This window comes from Aristolochia californica, unplaced genomic scaffold (assembly GCF_029961685.1).
Source record: "Aristolochia californica isolate CCGP_79_NKW_82.1479 unplaced genomic scaffold, dmAriCali1.0.hap1 SCAF_9, whole genome shotgun sequence".
NCBI classification, from domain to species: Eukaryota; Viridiplantae; Streptophyta; class Magnoliopsida; order Piperales; family Aristolochiaceae; genus Aristolochia; species Aristolochia californica.
Genome location: NW_027182290.1, coordinates 23,200,687 through 23,218,141, shown reverse-complemented (window position 1 = coordinate 23,218,141; position 17,455 = coordinate 23,200,687). Strand labels below are relative to the sequence as shown.

At 38.8% G+C, this 17,455-nt stretch overlaps 1 protein-coding gene across 1 annotated transcript; it reads left to right on the top strand.

Annotated features, from left to right (window-relative positions):
* Nucleotides 1–5,473: 5,473 nt before the first annotated feature.
* On the top strand, nt 5,474–9,325 carry LOC137941843 (eukaryotic translation initiation factor NCBP-like). Its single transcript, XM_068787439.1, has 6 exons — nt 5,474–5,762; nt 7,032–7,127; nt 7,270–7,374; nt 7,500–7,577; nt 8,628–8,747; nt 8,882–9,325. Exons 1-6 carry the CDS (start codon nt 5,625–5,627, stop codon nt 9,011–9,013), a joined length of 669 nt encoding a protein of 222 aa, XP_068643540.1. The 5' UTR covers nt 5,474–5,624; the 3' UTR covers nt 9,014–9,325.
* The last annotated feature ends 8,130 nt before the right edge of the window (nt 9,326–17,455 follow it).

Here is a 17,455-nt window from a genome sequence, read left to right as displayed (position 1 = left end):
GGGGCCATCAACTAGAATTGGAAAACTCGGGGATCGATTGGGAAGAATTTAAGCAGTTGTGCACCATTCGGTATGGACCACTAGCTCAGAGCAACCCATTGGGAGATTTAGTGTTGTTAAAACAAACGGGAAGTGTGGAACAATACTAAAAACAATTCCAAAAAAATTTGGCTTGAGCAAGTAAGGTTGTACGGGTGGACCAGCATGTTAGTCTGTTCACAACGGGGTTAACTGAGTCACTCCGATTAGAGGTGGAACCCCTCACCCCTCCGGACCTAGCAAGAGCAATGAATTTGGCCAGAGCGTTGGAAGCCAAGCAAAATATTCAAGCACGTCGGCCAATTTGGCAAGAGTGGAGGGGGGGAATAATTCTGGTTTGGGTAAAATAGCCCAACAGTGGAGAGGTAATGTTGTTGTCAGTAATCCTACAACAACTAAGGCCAATACTTCCACTCTGGCATTCATCTGGAAGCTGAACAGGACCGAGATAGAAGATTGAAGAGCTAAAGGGTTATGTTACAATTGCGATGAGCAATACACTTTTGGCCATCAATGTAAAAAATTATTTTGGTTGGAAGTTGAGAATGAGGAAGACGAGGGACAAGAGGTAGAACAGCCTGAGGTTGAAGAACCAGCCATTTCCTTACATGCAATAACAGGACTCCAATCAACTAAGACAATGCAAGTGTGTACTGTAGTCTGAGATCAGCCCCTATTAAGCCTTGTGGACTCGGGGAGTACTCATAATTTTTTGAGATTCACAGTGGCCCAGCATTTACAACTTCGGATACAACCTCGGCCAATTGCTTCGGTTTCTATTGCCAATGGGGAGAAGGTTCCTAGCTACGAGGTCAGCAAGGCGGTAATGTTTTCTATTGATGGCAACCCTTTTTCAGCGGAATTTTTTATCATTCCACTAGCGGGATTCGACATGGTTTTGGGCATCAAATGGCTGCAAACATTGGGGCCTATCTTTTGGGATTTCACGGCTTTGACTATGAGCTTTGAGTTTGAAGGGCACCAGGTTACATTACAAGGTCGTACGTTTGACTTTCCAACACATCTACACGTACTTCACCAACAGCACACTTCAGACAACACTTTAGACAAACTGTTGGATGAATTTACCGACCTCTTTCAGGAACCTGGTAGTCTAACATTGTGACCATAGGATTTGTTTGAAGGCTGGGTCAGAGGTGGTGGTTGTTCGTCCTTATAGGTATCCACACCTACAAAAGGATGAAATTGAACGTCAATGCAAAGTTATGTTGGAATAAGGCCTCATCCGACCGAGTAAGTCCCCTTTCTCCTCTCCAGTCCTTCTGGTGAAGAAACATGACAACACTTGGAGGTTTTGTGTGGACTACAAAGAATTGAATGCCAAGATGATCAAAGACAAGTTCCCTATACTAGTAGTGGATGAGTTACTAGATGAATTACATGGTGCTCAAATTTTCACTAAGTTGGATTTGTGATCGGGTTATCATCAAGTAAGAATGTATCCTCCAGATATTGAGAAGACAACATTCCTCATTCACCATGTCCACTTTGAGTTTGTAGCGATGCCCTTCAGTCTATCTAATGCGCATGTTAAGTACCTAGGCAATACTACCCAAACGACCGGCCTATTAGGAGCGAAATGTATAGGTACTTTACTCCAGGACCATAACAGTACACCCCACCTTCCCGAGCCGACGTCCATGACGGCTTAACACTTAGCGACGGGGTCTAGGTCAGGAGCCCATACTCCCTTTACGAAGCCCGTGTCTGGGATTCGCGATCACCCACACCGGGCACTCCCCTTGGGGATTCGAACTCGCGATGTGGGAACTTTGGCTCTGATACCAAATGTTAAGCACCTAGCCAATACTACCCAAAAGACCAGCGTGTTAGGAGCGGAAGGCATAGGTACTTAACCCTAGGACCATAACAGCGCCTTCCACTTTTCAAGCTTTAATGAATAAGGTGTTTAGTGCTTATTTCAGAAAGTTTGTTTTAGTATTCTTTGACGATATTTTAATCTTCAGCAAGTCTTGGAACCAACACTTAGAAGACTTATGCCTTGCCTTCCAACTTCTTCGAGCACATCATCTTTACTTGAAACGTTCCAAGTGTTCTCGTGGAAGACTTCAGGTGGCCTATCTGGGTAACATCATAACAACGACACGGGTGACGGTGGACCCAAAAAAAATTGAAGTCATCACACATTGGCCCCAATCGGGCCATATTTCAGCGCTAAGGGGATTTTTGGGTTTAGCAGCCTATTATTGAAAGTTCATTCAGAATTATGCTCCATTAGTTGCTCCTTTAACAAGGCTTCTCAGACGCAATGCCTTTAAAGGGAATGAAGTCAGCGACCAATCATTCAATGCACTCAATCAAGCTTTAGCCTCCACTCTAGTACTGCAGTTACTAGATTTTGAGGCCGTAGTTGTGGTAGAATGTGACACTTTGGGAGGAGGTATTGGGGCAGTGCTTCAACAATCCCAACACCCTATTGCCTATTTCAGCCGTCAACTAGCCGGCCACCATCACAAATTACCAGCCTACGAAAGAGAACTCATTGGATTAGTGAAGGCGGTTTGACATTGGAGGCTTTACTTGTGGGGTAGATTTTTTATTATCCGCACTGACCACTATAGTTTGAATTTTTTGTTGGACCAGAGGATATCCACCTCCCCACAACAGCATTGGATTAACAAATTAATGGGTTTTGACTTTACAATGGAACATAAGGTAGGTACATTGAACAAAGCGGCTTATGCTCTCTCCCGCCGTTTAGAAGAACCACAACACATTTGTGCCATTAGTCATCCAAAACCTCTCCTACTTGATTCAATAAAAGAGGAAATCCAGCACCACCTCCAACTCCATTTTTACCTCCCATTGAAGACAGGCGTGTTCTTCTCACTCTAGCCACTATTTTGGGTACTAGACAGGACTACAATTGGTGGAAAGTCCTCATTCAGTGGACCAACACCGATGCAACTGAGGCCAGTTGGGAGGATGTGGATGTGTTTCAACAAGTTTATCCTACCTTCGAGTTTGAGGACAATCTATTTCTCCAAGGGGGGAGTGATGTTGTGGACTCGATAGCAGAACAAGTGAAGTCGAGGCGACGCGGATGAGTTGGTAACTTAGAAGTACTTTAGGCTTTATAATTTTACTTTGTTTAATTAATTGGTAAGAGGTTATAGCGATGGCATTTTTGTAAAACTTCCATTCAGATTCCTTTGTGTGGTTAGCCTCTAAAGGGCTCACGAAAATGAATGAAGCATGTCTAATTTCACTCAGAAAAGGATTGGCGTTCTCCTTCATAGAACCCTAGGATCGGTGTTCTCCTTGACGAACCCAAGGGTATAGGTCTCCCCTCAACGAGACTGATCTTCTCTCCCTCTCCCATCTCCTTCTTCCATCTCCTTCTAGCCAACATAGGGCACCTAGGTAAATCAGGCCGTCCTGGTTTAACCCTAGCCCCTCTAGACAATCTCTCTCTTCGCTGAGTCACAAGGTCAATGGTCCGGGACCATAACAACTTTATATGGAGAATTATATATCAAAAGAAAGATACGTGAGTTTATTTTCTTTCCTATTCAACCAATTATCGGTATGATTTTTTAATAAGGAGATATTGATCTTGGAAAAGTCAATGGTCATTCTGGAAAAATAGGAGGAACAATACTTAGTTCGGCCAGATGATAGAGACCGAAATATATCAGATTATTTATCTTCTGATAATTATATTTTATGAAGTTAAGATATACTTGGATGAAAAGTATTTAAGTCTACTTTCAGAAGGAGAAAAAATTATGTCAATTTGATCTATATTTAAAGATGTATTCGTATTGGAAGAACCAAAGGTCATGTGGGTATCCTGTTACATTGAAAAATCCGAATTTAAGCCGATTGTTTTGTGTCACTTTTTGAGTGGCTATATCAGGAAAATGTCTCACTTTTCCTTGGTTTGAGGGCTTATTACTACATCTCTATTATTTGGGCTTATTGCTACATCTATGATGTTTGGTTCAAGCTAGGATCACTGTCATTACCTACCAACTTGAGGGGGAAAAGTAGAAGAAGTACAAAAAAGAGGTATTTTATTTCAGATGTTGTGGATAAAGTTTATGTGACAAAAATATTCAAGAGAGGGGGAGCACAAATGAAGCTTATGCATCTAAGAAGAAAATTTTATATCAGATTATTTCATGGGTTTTTTTATAAAGTTTATTATTTGGTTCGTGTTATATGTGTTGGAAGATAATCGTGTTGTATTTAGATACAGTTATTATGTCTCTTTGGGGACATTATTATTGAAGAAGAGGTGACCTCATACCATTATTTATTTGTCCCCATAAAAAATATCAAAAGTGTTAATGGTTGGGATTCCATGACAGATGAACTTAATACCTGGTAAAAAATATCAAGTGTCAATGGTTGGGATTCTATGACGGAGGAACTTAATTCCCCGTAAAAAATATCAAGTGTTAATGGTTGGGATTCCATGACGGAGGAACTTAATACCCCGTAGAAAATATCAAGTGTCAACGATTGGGACACCATGACAGAAAAACTTATTATTTCATCTATACCCCTGAATTGGCCAGCTGGGTCTCAAGGAAGATAGCACCAGCGTGAGGGGGAGTGTTGGAAGATTAAAGGACTGCCTTTTTATACATCATTTGCAACAAGTTGGGAGTTCTTGATGTTCTCTCACCCCCAACTTGAGGAGGAGTGTTGGAAGATAAGGTCCAAGCCCACACGATTAAGGAAAACTCACATATCTAAGAGTATTATAAGATGGGTCACACGACCAAGGAAGACCCACAAGATGGCCCCAAGCCCATAAGAAGTAGGACCCAGCATGAATACCACGAGCTGACATCCTTATCACATAAATTGGAAGATCAAGAAGAACTCACAAAATCATCTTTATCTTATGGTCATGTCCAAGAAGAGTTTTAGTTTGAGTTATGTTTGTCTTTTATCTATATTGATTAATTTAATTATCCTAGGACATATCTTTAAGTGTTAGAGTTTGGGTGTAATTGGTACAAATATAATTTTATTGTAATTGAACTTTACTACCTTCCTCTATTATAAATAGAGGTTCATGTACTCTGATTATAATAAGTCAATGAAGTATTTTCCTTTTCTATAAATTCAAGAGTAATGATATAATATAATAATGGTCACCTTAATTAATTAACATAAATTAGTATATCTGTATAATTAGATATATGATCGATTAAAACCCCAACATTTTGCATTTTGGATTTAGTCATTTAGGTCTTTGTGATCAGTTCAATCAACAAACCAGAAACCGGGTTTCAATGAAAATCTAACCCTAGTTGCTGGATCTTGCTGAATTGTGGGTCACTGACGACTCATTTGGCTCGATGCCCCCACAACTCAGAGAACTCTTGTCGAGTGTCGAGAGGCCATTTTTGTTGGCTGTTTGGTGTATGGGCGTTCCCACGGTGATTGGAAATTGGAAACATTGGTGGGTGAATCGTCTTTTCTTCGAGAGAAGCTCCAGTGCGCTCTGCTGCCTCTTCTCCTTTGCAGATACTTAGGAGTGCTAAAAAGTGGATATTAGGGTCTTTTAGAATTCCTGTAACTCATCAATGGAGAACACCGATAAAAAGGAATCAGAAGTCAAAAGCTCAAACACTCTGGCTGTCATGGAAGAGTTCTCTGAGAAAGAAGCAGAAGAACGCGATAGGCAAGCCCGTGAACAAAAAGCTGGTCTGCACCCCTTAAAGGTGTATCCCAATTTTTCTGTCTTTTCCGTCCTTTTCTTTTCGTCGAAAACCCTAGGTTAGTGGAATTTCCTCACGCTAAGCAATGCTCATTTTTCTTGTCCAGCATTTGATAAATCATATGACGATGATTTCAGGTGCTTCTTACGCATGCTGTAATTATCATTATAATTGGACTGTTAGATAAGTGTTCTGTTTGGTTTAAATTGAACTTGAACTTTTAAGACTGGTGTAGTGATCTGCGTAATTTCTAGGAACAAGCTCTAAAAAGACCACAGCTGGACGGATGGTTTACCCTGAAATTTTCACATTTATCAAATAAAACATAAGCTAGAAATTTATATGTCGTGTCTACAAGGTGAACGATAACCTAGCTCTTATTGATGTTATTGATTTGTATCTTTATTAATGGATATTTTTGGTTTCTGATTAGATGCTCAGATGAGTCAATAATGGCATGAGTCGGTAAGAATTTATGTTCTTAGTTGATATGTATTTCAGTCCTTAACTCCTTATAGGTGACTCATACGTTCCCCTCAATAAAAAAGGAATCTCATGCGAGAGAGTTAAACTAGAGATTGAGCAATATTCTTTACAGCGGAGCACCACTTATGTGAGATCCACATGTATTCTGTCATTTTCTTTAATTAGAAGAATTGATGCCCAAGTTAGGGAAGCAAAGATTACACCACACAACCCAAAAGAGCAAAAGGATGTGGAGATCTCATGAAGAAGGTCCTGCTGTCCATCATTCTTTCTAGCTTCCATATACAAATCAGAATAACTCCTAAAGGAGAATTAGAGTCATAATATACTTTTTTTCAACAACTAACAGAATCCGGTATCATGCTCACAAATACTTAGCTTTAAACCTTTGCTTTTTCTTTTTCTTTTCTTTTTTTTGGTTTTTAATTAGAAAAGTGGCAGTTCTGTGTGTATGGCTTTTCTAGGTGTCAATTTCAGTTGACTGTTCAAGAGACAGTGTAAGTAAAATTAGAAAAAGAGCAAGCTTTTGCATCCAAGGGCGTTGAAGTTTTCATATCTAAGATCTTATGTCAGGAAAAAATTATTTTATTTTGAAAAAGACAAAGAACTTCTTGAAGTTGAATTGTACAATTTATTTGGTATCATTTCTGTCTGACTGGTGCTAATTATTTATATCCATTTATGGATTTTTTATGAACTTTTAAAGTTTATTAGCATGAATTTTTGTTGAGTTCTATCAACTCTTTAGCATAATTATGCTTATATATTAGCTACTTGAAATTTCAGCACAAGTTTGTATACTGGTATACACGTCGAACACCTGGAGTTCGGACACAAACATCTTACGAGGATAACATTAAGAAAATAGTGGAGTTCAGTACGGTAGGCTTCATTTTCTATTCCCAGTTGTTGTTTTGGTTGGGTAGTAAGAGGGTTAGTGCAACTAATTATATTGCCTGTTGTTCTGCAAATTTTGCTCATATAGTGATTTGGCAATATGCTTCTGACCACAACAAGTTTATAGGTTGAAGGTTTTTGGGTCTGCTACTGCCATCTGGCCCGTACTTCTGCATTACCATGCCCAACAGACTTGCATCTTTTCAAGGAGGGAATACGACCTTTATGGGAGGTAAACTGTTGTATATTAATTCGAGTATTTTTATGCAATGATGATTCTCATAAACATTTTTATAGAATTTTGTCTTGGTGATTTTATATCTTTAACTTTTAAACCCAAGGTTTTTATTTGACCAGGACTCTGCAAATTGCAATGGTGGCAAGTGGATACTCCGATTCAAAAAGGCTGTTTCTGGTCGTTTTTGGGAGGACTTGGTAATGGTCTTACTTTTTTCTTATGATTGTATTGACCATAGTTTATCTTTAACAAACAAGGGGGTAATGGGTACAAGAAATGTTTTCAAGAGAAGGCTGTACTGTTTGGTTCTGAAAGTGACACTATACTTGGAATGGATGGCATGGTATGGTAAGTCTGTTTTTTGAGATTGCAAGTGAATGAAACAGGCTATTTGCAATGAAGATTATATGATAATGTTTGTGCTTGATGAAAAAGAAAATGTTTAAAAATATCATTTGTATTTGCAAAAAAGAATTTTTGTGCTTGGTTGTCATTGCCATCCAAGTGTTGTTAAAGAAGTGACACTGAGCCTGGTATCAGATATTCAATTCAGAAACTGTTATCTAATCTGTTGCATCTTTTTCATAATTCACTTTTCAGAAGTTATCGTATTATTTTGAGTCATAATTCCAGTTATATTGTTCAAGAAAAGAAAAAGAAAAGTCCTTTTATTTGCAAATACATTGGAGCTGTTTCTGCAGTCTGGGAACATGAGAAAGATAGAAGTTTGAGGGTCATTTGATGAAGGTGATCTTACCCGGCCACTGTCTGCAGCATGTTCATGTGAAACAGAAACCAGAATCATTTTATTTTATGAAAAGAAAAGAAAATTCCTTTCTCTAATTTGGCAAGATGGAAAATGAAAATGTGTCTTTGGACAAGGTGGTACCAGTACATGACTTCTAAGGTGTTTATTATGAAAAGGAAAAAGAATTTGTGTTCTCTCACTTGTGGGCACTTGCATTTGGGATCAATAGTTACTGTTGTTTTGATCATTATGTAATTTGTTTTGTGTTATTTTATTTTTATTTTTTATGTTAACCTCTTTGATTTCTTTTTCCAGTGTCTATGCTATAATGACTTAATTTGTGTTTGTATGCTATTATTAAAATAAACAAGATTGTTTGGATTGGCAAAATTCTATGGAGATCTCTGCATGGACATGAATTTATTCCTGGAAATACTTTTTAACTTTAAAATGTAAGTGTATGAGTTACTTTTACTATGTGGTGCCTATGATGGAATAGGTTCTTGCATTAATTGGAGATCAGCTTGATTGTGGGGATAATATATGTGGAGCAGTCCTAAGCATTAGATTTAATGAGGATATATTGAGTGTTTGGAATCGGAATGCCTCTGATCACCAGGTTAGTGATTATCGGCAATAGCAAAATTTATTTTCAGTATAAAATCATTTATTGTATATTCAAATATTTGGTGGGTCTGCTAAGAAATTTGACTTAATAGTTGTCATTTATCCTTTTACTGCACCTCAACTCAGGCGGTCATGGCACTTAGAGATGCAATCAAAAGGCAAATGAAGCTTCCTCATAGCTATGTGATGGAATACAAGGCTCACAATGCTTCCCTTCGGGATAATTCATCCTATAGAAACACATGGTTGAGAGGCTAGGAGCAGACGTGCGTCCTCGGGGTGATTCATCTATCCATTTCAACAGTAATGATGTGTCTGCCTGTGCTTGTTGCTTGCATATGAATGTGACTTCGGATAATTACACTTTTCATGATGCATTGAAAAATAGGTGATGGTTCTTTGTTGTTAGTAGGCGTTTACCTAGAGATTTGATTTCCTAATTTTGCTGTACTCTTAGTCAGTTAAAGTAGTTTCTAATTTATGTAAGAGCCAAAAGGAATAGTTTTCTAATTATGTAATCTTTAAATTCTTAGAATCTTGTAATTAAGAGATCCTAATTAAAGGAGGAGTTTTTTAATCAATGTAAGAGGAAAGTTATAAACCAAAAAAGCATCTGATTCCTTTTACGTTAAAAGTATTTAATAAACCAAAAACCGGAAAGCATCATCAGTTTGTGCTAATGCCCTCTAATTTAAGTGTACCGACAGCGGAAAGAGATTTAAAGAAAAAGAATTGGGACGAGGAGACAGAGGTTGGCGGAGTGGGAAACAACTTCGTTTTTTATTACTCAACTCATAAATTAACTAGTGGGATGTGAATCCGTTCCATAAACAGGAGGAGGATGGCAAGATGGATCACACATAACTTGATGTCAAGAGGCTTTAAGATTGGATTCTGTTTGTTTAAGAAGTTATTTCTGATAGGTCCCAGTCAAAGCTCCTGGATAAATTGCTCTCTTCTCTTCGGGTGAGAGTTAAACCACAAATTTTGTAAGAAATCTCTAGCTATCTTAGTCATTGCTCAAGTTGCAATAAATAGAGTGAAACTAACCTTAACTAATGGAGATCTAACAATTTTGAATTAACCTAAACTCACGAAGATCTAACAACTTTGAATAAGCAATGTAATTAAAAATGCAGAAATTAACTTGGTCTCGTCCCGATCTTCTCCCCCGCCAATTAGATCATTGTCCTCGAGGTCCACATAAGGAAACTTATTACGCAACATTGTTGTATCCTCCCATGTAGCATCTTCAGTAGGCAATTGCTTCCACTTCACCAATCTCTCTTCAATAAATTTATCGCCTTGTTTAGTCCAGGGTGTCTTCCATCTGCCATTTTTCATCATCCATCTCGTATTCTTAGGTTTGGTTGCTGGTTTTGCACTCAGAGAAGAAGTAGTTGAGGTCTCTGGCACTTGTGTCCTGGGGTGAATCTATCGTTGCAGTTGAATCAGAGCCCTCATGCTTGCCGTTTTTGCATTTCATCCCAACTCAATATCTTGGGTGTCGCTATTTGGGTAGAACGATTCACTGGAGTGATGTTGTTAGGTACTGAGTTCGGTAGTGGAGGTCGTGTGAACCTTTTCGTTTTGGCGATCTGTCCATCCTTCATTCTTACTAGACTAATGACTTCCTTCAATGTTTTGGGCTTGAACATTTGAATTCCATCAGCAATCTCGGGTTTCAATCCTCCCATGAATATGCCAACGAGAGCCTTTTGTGGCCAGCCGTGAACTTGATTGCCTAACTTCTTGAACTCTTTTTGGGTAATCATGAAGGGATTCGATCTGACTAACTCTGGAAAGAACTTCATCAAAATCTTCACACTCAGTCGGTCCAAAACGAGCCAAAATTCTTCTTCAAAGGACTCCCAGGTCACCAAGCGACCTTCCTCTTGGTAAGCTCAACGCAACCATTCCCACCATTGATTCGCTTCTCCTTCAAGGTGGAAAGATGCTAGAGTTACCTTTTGATTGCCTGTTGTGCCTTGCAATTTAAAAAACTAAGCTATTTTGCTAAGCCATTCAGTTGGATCTTCTCCAGAGTATTTTGGAAATTCCAACTTCGCCATCTTCGAAAAGAAAATATGTCTGCCGCCATTGTTCTCCTCTCGATGCGAACGAAAAGATCCATCTCACCCATTGTTGTGGTGGCTAGAACCATCTTTGGTTGATAGGAATTCCAAGAGTTTGTTGATGGATTCTTGTAATCGTTGCATTCCTTCTTGAACTCCACCGAGCCCAACCTCCAAATCTTCAATCCCCTCTTTATTGGATGCCATTGTAGTGAAGGTCACTCGGCTAATTTTTTTTCACGGGACACTGATTTCAGTGGTCCTTCAATAAATTAAAAAGCCAAAAACTTAAAAATGCACGCGGAACGATCGTCTCTCCCATTGCCTACATCTTTCGGCCGGAGACACAACGATTGTCTAATGGCCCACTTGGCGCCGATTCTGGCATGTCTGACCGTCGCTTTTCTCGCCGGAGACGATCGATGATGATGGCGTGCCGACAACTAGGGGTGGCATCGAGCCGAGTCGAGCCCGAACCTGCCTATGTTCGAGCCGAGCTTGATTTAAATATTTCGAGCCGAGCTTCGAGCCGAGCCTCATCTCGAGCCTAAAATTGTTATCGAGCTTGAGCCTAACGAGTTCGAGTCAAGCTTCAAGCCGAACTCGAGCCTCAACATACATTTAAAATTTTTCAAAAAATATATACCAAATAAAATATATATAAAATTATGTATACATTTTACATAAATTTGGACATAACCTATATATATAATACATGTATAAGATTGGGCATACTTAAAATTAAGCATAATCTATATTTATAATACCTGTATAAAATTCGACATGATCTCTATATAAAATTGGGCATAATCAACATACATAATACCTGCATAAATACTCCACAAAATTATTTATACATTCCATAAACACTCCAATAAATTGTTTATACATTCCATAAAATAGTCTAAACACTCCATACACTGCATAATATTATAAATAAATTCCATACAATAATCAAACACAACAAAATTAAATGAAATATCACTATCAATTTACAATCACCCAAATAAAAACTATAAATCCATTATAAATTTACAAACTATAGTTATTTCTTTTTATGCTAGAAAATAATATACTTCCTTGCTTGAGCAAAATCTCCACCTATGACTAAAACAAAAAATAAAATTAGTTATTGTCAGATAAAAAAATACTCTTCCACTAGTAGTTACTTAATGTCATTAAAAATATTAAAATTACCATGATGAGAAAAACGTGAAAAATCATGTAGCTAGTAGCATTATCTCTACACTCTTCTTCTCAGGCTGTAATCATAAAACAAAATTTTAATAAATAAAACTAAAAAATATCGTAATAAATAATTAATCAAAGAAATTCAACTTTTGATTTTTCTTTATACCGTGAAGAGTCCGAACCCAACCAGTGTCACAAATCAAAGTTTGAAATGTATTTGGTACCAAGGAAGAACTATACGAGTCTATTACTTTACCACCAGCACTAAATAATGACTCTGAAGCTACTGTGGATATGAGAATTATAAGGGGGGTTAGTCAACAAACTTAAAATTTGAAGTTCATCTTCATCTCCTGCTTCAAATTCATTTAATTCCTCTACACGAAATTCAATTTCAAACTTGGTGTTAGTGTGGACAAGTTCATATGCATTGAAAAACAGTTTCCAGTGTTAGTGCCCCAAATTAAGAAAAATATAAAAAACAAGAAAATGAATAACTTATAATAGTATACTTAATTAAAACTTAATATTTAAACCCTAAATTAGGTAAAACAAACATGATTACAACACAAATAAGTAATTTAATGTATAATTAATATATTAATTAATTAAATTAGATATTATATTATTTATTGATTGCTGTTTATTATACATTAATACAATAATTACGTGAGCCAATTAACTGTGTACATGATTAATTATAAAAAATAAAAAAATAAACAGGAAAATTTGATCAAACGCTAACCTTAACACATTATATTTTTACGTATTATTGCATCGTCCAGACGAAAAACAGGTTGAGAATAGGATTTGCAAGTTTTTTTTTTTTATATATAAACCACACGTGCGAACTCGCATGTGTGAACTGCATGTGCGAGTTTACACGCTGTGTGGGACGGAGTGTCGAGGGGGGAAAATAATCTCCCCCCCTCAGCTTAGGTCTCCGAAACTTTAGGTGTCCGGGGGTTCCCGTTCCAGCGAGAGCAGTGGCCGGCTGATTTGACGGCGGCGGCAGGCGGTGGTAGGGGGGTGACGACGACGGGAGAGGGTCCAGAGCAGCCGCTCTAGTTGGGGTACGACGAGGTGAGGGCAACGCTACGGGAGTCGACGGCGATGACGATGAGAGGCAGACAAGGGGGAAGGATTAGGTGCGGCGGCGGCGGAAGGGGCACCAGCGGCGAGAGGGAGAAGGGAGATGGAGGCCGAGAGAGGGAATTTCGAAGGAAAAAGAAAGAAGGGAAGGAGGAGACGAAGAGAGCGAGGGCAGGAGAGAGACCGAAAAAAAAAATTCGGGAGAGAAGAGAGCGAGGGCAGGAGAGAGACCGAAAAAACAATTTCGGGAGAGAAGAGAGCGAGGGCGGGAGAGAGACCGAAAAAAAATTTTGAGAGAGAAGAGAGCGAGGGCGAGAGGGAGACCCCTGATCCCGCCGCTCATTAAATTAACGAGTCGGCTCGCAAGCCGACGAACCGAACCTGGCTCTGCTCAAGCTCGACTCGTTAACCTAAACGAGCCTATTTCTGAGTTCGAGTTCGGCTCGAGCTCGAAATATAACGAGTCAAACCGAGTCAGAACTGAGCCGAACACGAGCCGCTCGCGAGCCGGCTCGGTTCGAAGCCACCCCTACCGACAACTTTCAGCTAGAGTTGCGGGGATTGTCCGAGACGATTTAGTTCATCTCTGACTGCTTTCACCTGGCGCCACTTTTCTCGTCGAAGATGGGGGTGATGATGTCGTGTCGGGACGAAAGCGACGAATCTGCGAGACCCAAAGCCAAGCCACAACGATGAGGTTTTGGACGCAGAGTAGCATCAGAAGATAGCCAAACACAGAGATGGGTAATTTCTTGCAAGAAAGAATGGCGATCAGAGCTCTGATACCATTGATAGGTCCCGGTCAAAGCTCTAGGATAAATTGCTCTCTTTGGGTGAGAGTTAAACCACAAATTTTGTAAGAAATCTCTAGTTATCTTATCCATTGCTCATGTTACAATAAATAGAGTGAATGGATGCAAAGTTGTAATGAGTTGTGTAAATTTTTTAGCGTGGTCAACGATTTGTTTCCATGATTCTTTTCCCTGATTTTGAGGATCTAAATTAGACCTAATTTTAGGATGTAATGTATGTTAATTAGCCTCCTTTAGGAGAAAAATAGATCATCAAAAAATCATTCTTTGAAACCTTTCTTTGGTGCTACTCTGTTTGACATGGTATCAGAGCAGGAGAATCATTCTCCCATCGTCGAAGAACCTGTCCAGTAGCCAAAGAGCAGAGTAGCCACTCTGTCACCGGAAAAAAAGAAGCCAGAGCAGGTCTGCTCTTTAGTCGCCGTGAAACCAACTTTATTTCTGAACGTCGTCGACGACCGCATCACCAACCTGACCGTCACCCGCTTCACAAAACCAAGGATGCTCTGTTGTCATCGTGAATGAAGAAGACGCTATTGCGTTCTTTTCTTCATTCGTCGTCGTAACACCAAACTGCCCACTCCAGTGGACCTTTCGATTGTCGTCAATGATCACAGCATCAGCCCGACGAAGAAGGAGACGCAATGTTGTCTCTTCTACTGTTGCCAACAAAATCAAGCCGTCGTCAAAGACAAAGACGCTGTTATGAGGAAAAATTTAATCTCGTTAACTTAGGTCCCGTGATTTTTTTTTCTCTCGTACAACGACCTGAACTCGGACCAGGACAATGGGGAGTTATTGTCCAATCTCTAGAAAAGCTAACAACCGAGTATGCACTCACTGCGGGGAAAAAAGGTCATTTGCAACAACGGTGTTACGAGATTATTGGTTATCCAAAGTGGTGGGACTTCTAAAAAAGCCTCAGAAAAAGATTGCTAGGAAAGATATGATAACATCCACGAAAGAATATCAGCTACTGCCTACGACAAATGTTGCCCATCCAGGTATTATCGATAAAACATTAGTATTCTCTGCATATTCTAATAATAGAACTTGGATTATTGATACAGGTACATCCGATCACATGACGAGGGATTCCAGTCAATTAAAATTTGTCCTACCTTCTCCTCAATTTGTTATTTCCGCCACCAAAGATAGTATATCTCCTATTACTAGGGAAGGATCAATTATCTTGTCGAATAATCTTACATTAGATATTGTCCTTGTTGTTCCATCTCTTGAATACAATCTGTTGTTTGTTAGCCAAATTACTTTAACTCATGCTTGTATTGTAACTTTTGGGCTCTCATTTTGTGTATATCAGGACATTCTAACCTGAAAAATTCTTGGTTATGGTGTTAGATGGGGCAAACTCTATTGTTTGGAGTTGACAGAGAATGGGGGATCGAAAATCAGTCAGGCAAATTAAGCTAGCAGTGAAGATAGTGCTCAAACAACTATATGGGTATGGCACCAAAGACTTGGCCATCTTTCCTTTGGTTATTTTAAGAAATTGCGACCACAACTTTTTTTAGGTTTGAATAATTTGGATTTTCATTGTGACACTTGTGAACTGGCTAAGAACCATCGTATCTCTTATTTACCGAGTGTGAATAAGAGTTCTGAACCTTTTGAGGTTATTCATTCTGATGTTTGGGGTCCTGCAAAGGTTCCCTCTATTTCTTGAGCTCGGAATTTTGTGACATTTATTGATGAATGCACTAGAATGACTTGTGTATCCCTGCTTATAAAAAAGAGTGATGTGTGTTTAGATTTTCAAAAATTTCACCAAATGGTACACACTCAATACCAGAAGTAGATTCGTGTTTTGCAATCTCACAATGGTATTGAGTTTGTTAATGCTTCTCTCAATAAATTTTTGAACAATCATGGAATTCGTCATCAGACCTCATGCACCTATACTCCCCAACAAAATGGATTGGCAGAGAGGAAGAATAGACAACTTTTGAAAGTAGTGCGTGTCTCCCTCTTTGGCATGAACATGCCTCAGTTTTATTGGGGTGAAGCTGTCAAATCTACTGCCTACCTTATCAATCGAACACCTTCTCGAGTTATAGACTTTCAAACTCCTCAACAAAAACTGCACTCCCTAATTTCCATTCCCCATCTTTCGAATCTTGAACCCCGAGTTTTTAGGTGTACTGTATATGTTCATATTTCAAAAGTCTTTCAAAATAAACTTGATCCATGTGCCAAACGATATGTTTTTGTTGGCTATTCTGGTTTTCAAAAAGGATATCGATGCAATGATCCACACACTTGAAAGCTCCATGTAACTCTAGATGCCACTTTCCATGAATTAAAACCTTATTACTCAGGGGGAGTCTCTCGGAATTCTCTTCTGGGGGAGAGCTCAAGTGAATAGAATGTTCAACAAGAGAATAGTGAAGGGGCTGAGTTTATTGAATTAGAAGCGGTGAATGAATTTTTTAATCAACAAGCGAATAGAGGAGGTGCTGAGTTTATTGAGTTAGAAACGATGAATGAATTTTTTAAGCAATCAAGTTATCATGATGTGCAACAAGACTGTGATCCCAACCATGAAGCCGAAAGTGAATCATTAATTTCTCCTGAAGAACCCTCAGAGTTGCCTCCATTTGCACCATCAACTGAAAAATCAACCCAGAATGTTCCTCCTTGGGTAAATACGAACCCTGTGTTTGATGAGTCGCATGAAATGTGTGTTCCTACAGAAAATATAATTCCTAGATATCCATAAAGATTGAATAGGGGAGTTCCAAAAAAACAGTATGAACCTGATCCTGAAGCCAAAACCAAATACACTATCAACAACTCTGTGTCCTCCCATAGGTTGACTAAATAGTATGCATTTACTATTGATCAATTATCCAGGTTTCTATTCCTAGTAATGTGCGGGATGCTTTAGCTTATCCAAAATGGATAAAGGCGATGAACGACAAGATGGAGGCTCTACAAAAAAATGCCACTTGGGAACTTGTTCCACAACCTAAAGGAGTGAAGACAATTGGATGTCGATGGGTATTCACGGTGAAACTCAAACTGGATGGAAGTATTGAAGGATATAAAGCTCGACTATTTGTAAAGCGATATACGTAAAGTCATAGGATAGACTATCAGGATATTTTTGCACCAGTAGCGTGATAGTAGCATGATTTTAGGAAACGATTTGTTTCCATGATTCTTTTCCCTGATTTTAGGAAACAATTTGTTTCCATGATTCTTTTCCCTGATTTTAGGATCTAAATTAGACCTAATTTTAGGATGTAATGTATGTTAAATAGCCTCCGTTAGGAGAAGAATAGATCATCAGAAAATCATTCTTTGAAACCTTTCTTTGGTGTTACTCTGTTTGATAGTGAAGCTAACCTAAACTCACGGAGATCTAGCAACTTTTAATAAGCAATGGCAGTAATTAAAAATGCTGAAATTAATTCGGTCTCGTCCCGATCTTCTCGGCTTATCAACTTCCGTCCAACTAACAACCCATCTACAGCTTAATTTCCTTGCCACCGCTGCTATATGTGCAC

Excerpts from the sequence above, each read along its gene's own strand:
- LOC137941843 (XM_068787439.1), top strand. The coding sequence starts at position 5,625 with ATGGAGAACACCGATAAAAAGGAATCAGAAGTCAAAAGCTCAAACACT. Across the intron at positions 5,763-7,031 it reads CTGGTCTGCACCCCTTAAAG|CACAAGTTTGTATACTGGTA; the intron begins GTGTATCCCAAT and ends TTGAAATTTCAG. Across the intron at positions 8,748-8,881 it reads GGAATGCCTCTGATCACCAG|GCGGTCATGGCACTTAGAGA; the intron begins GTTAGTGATTAT and ends ACCTCAACTCAG.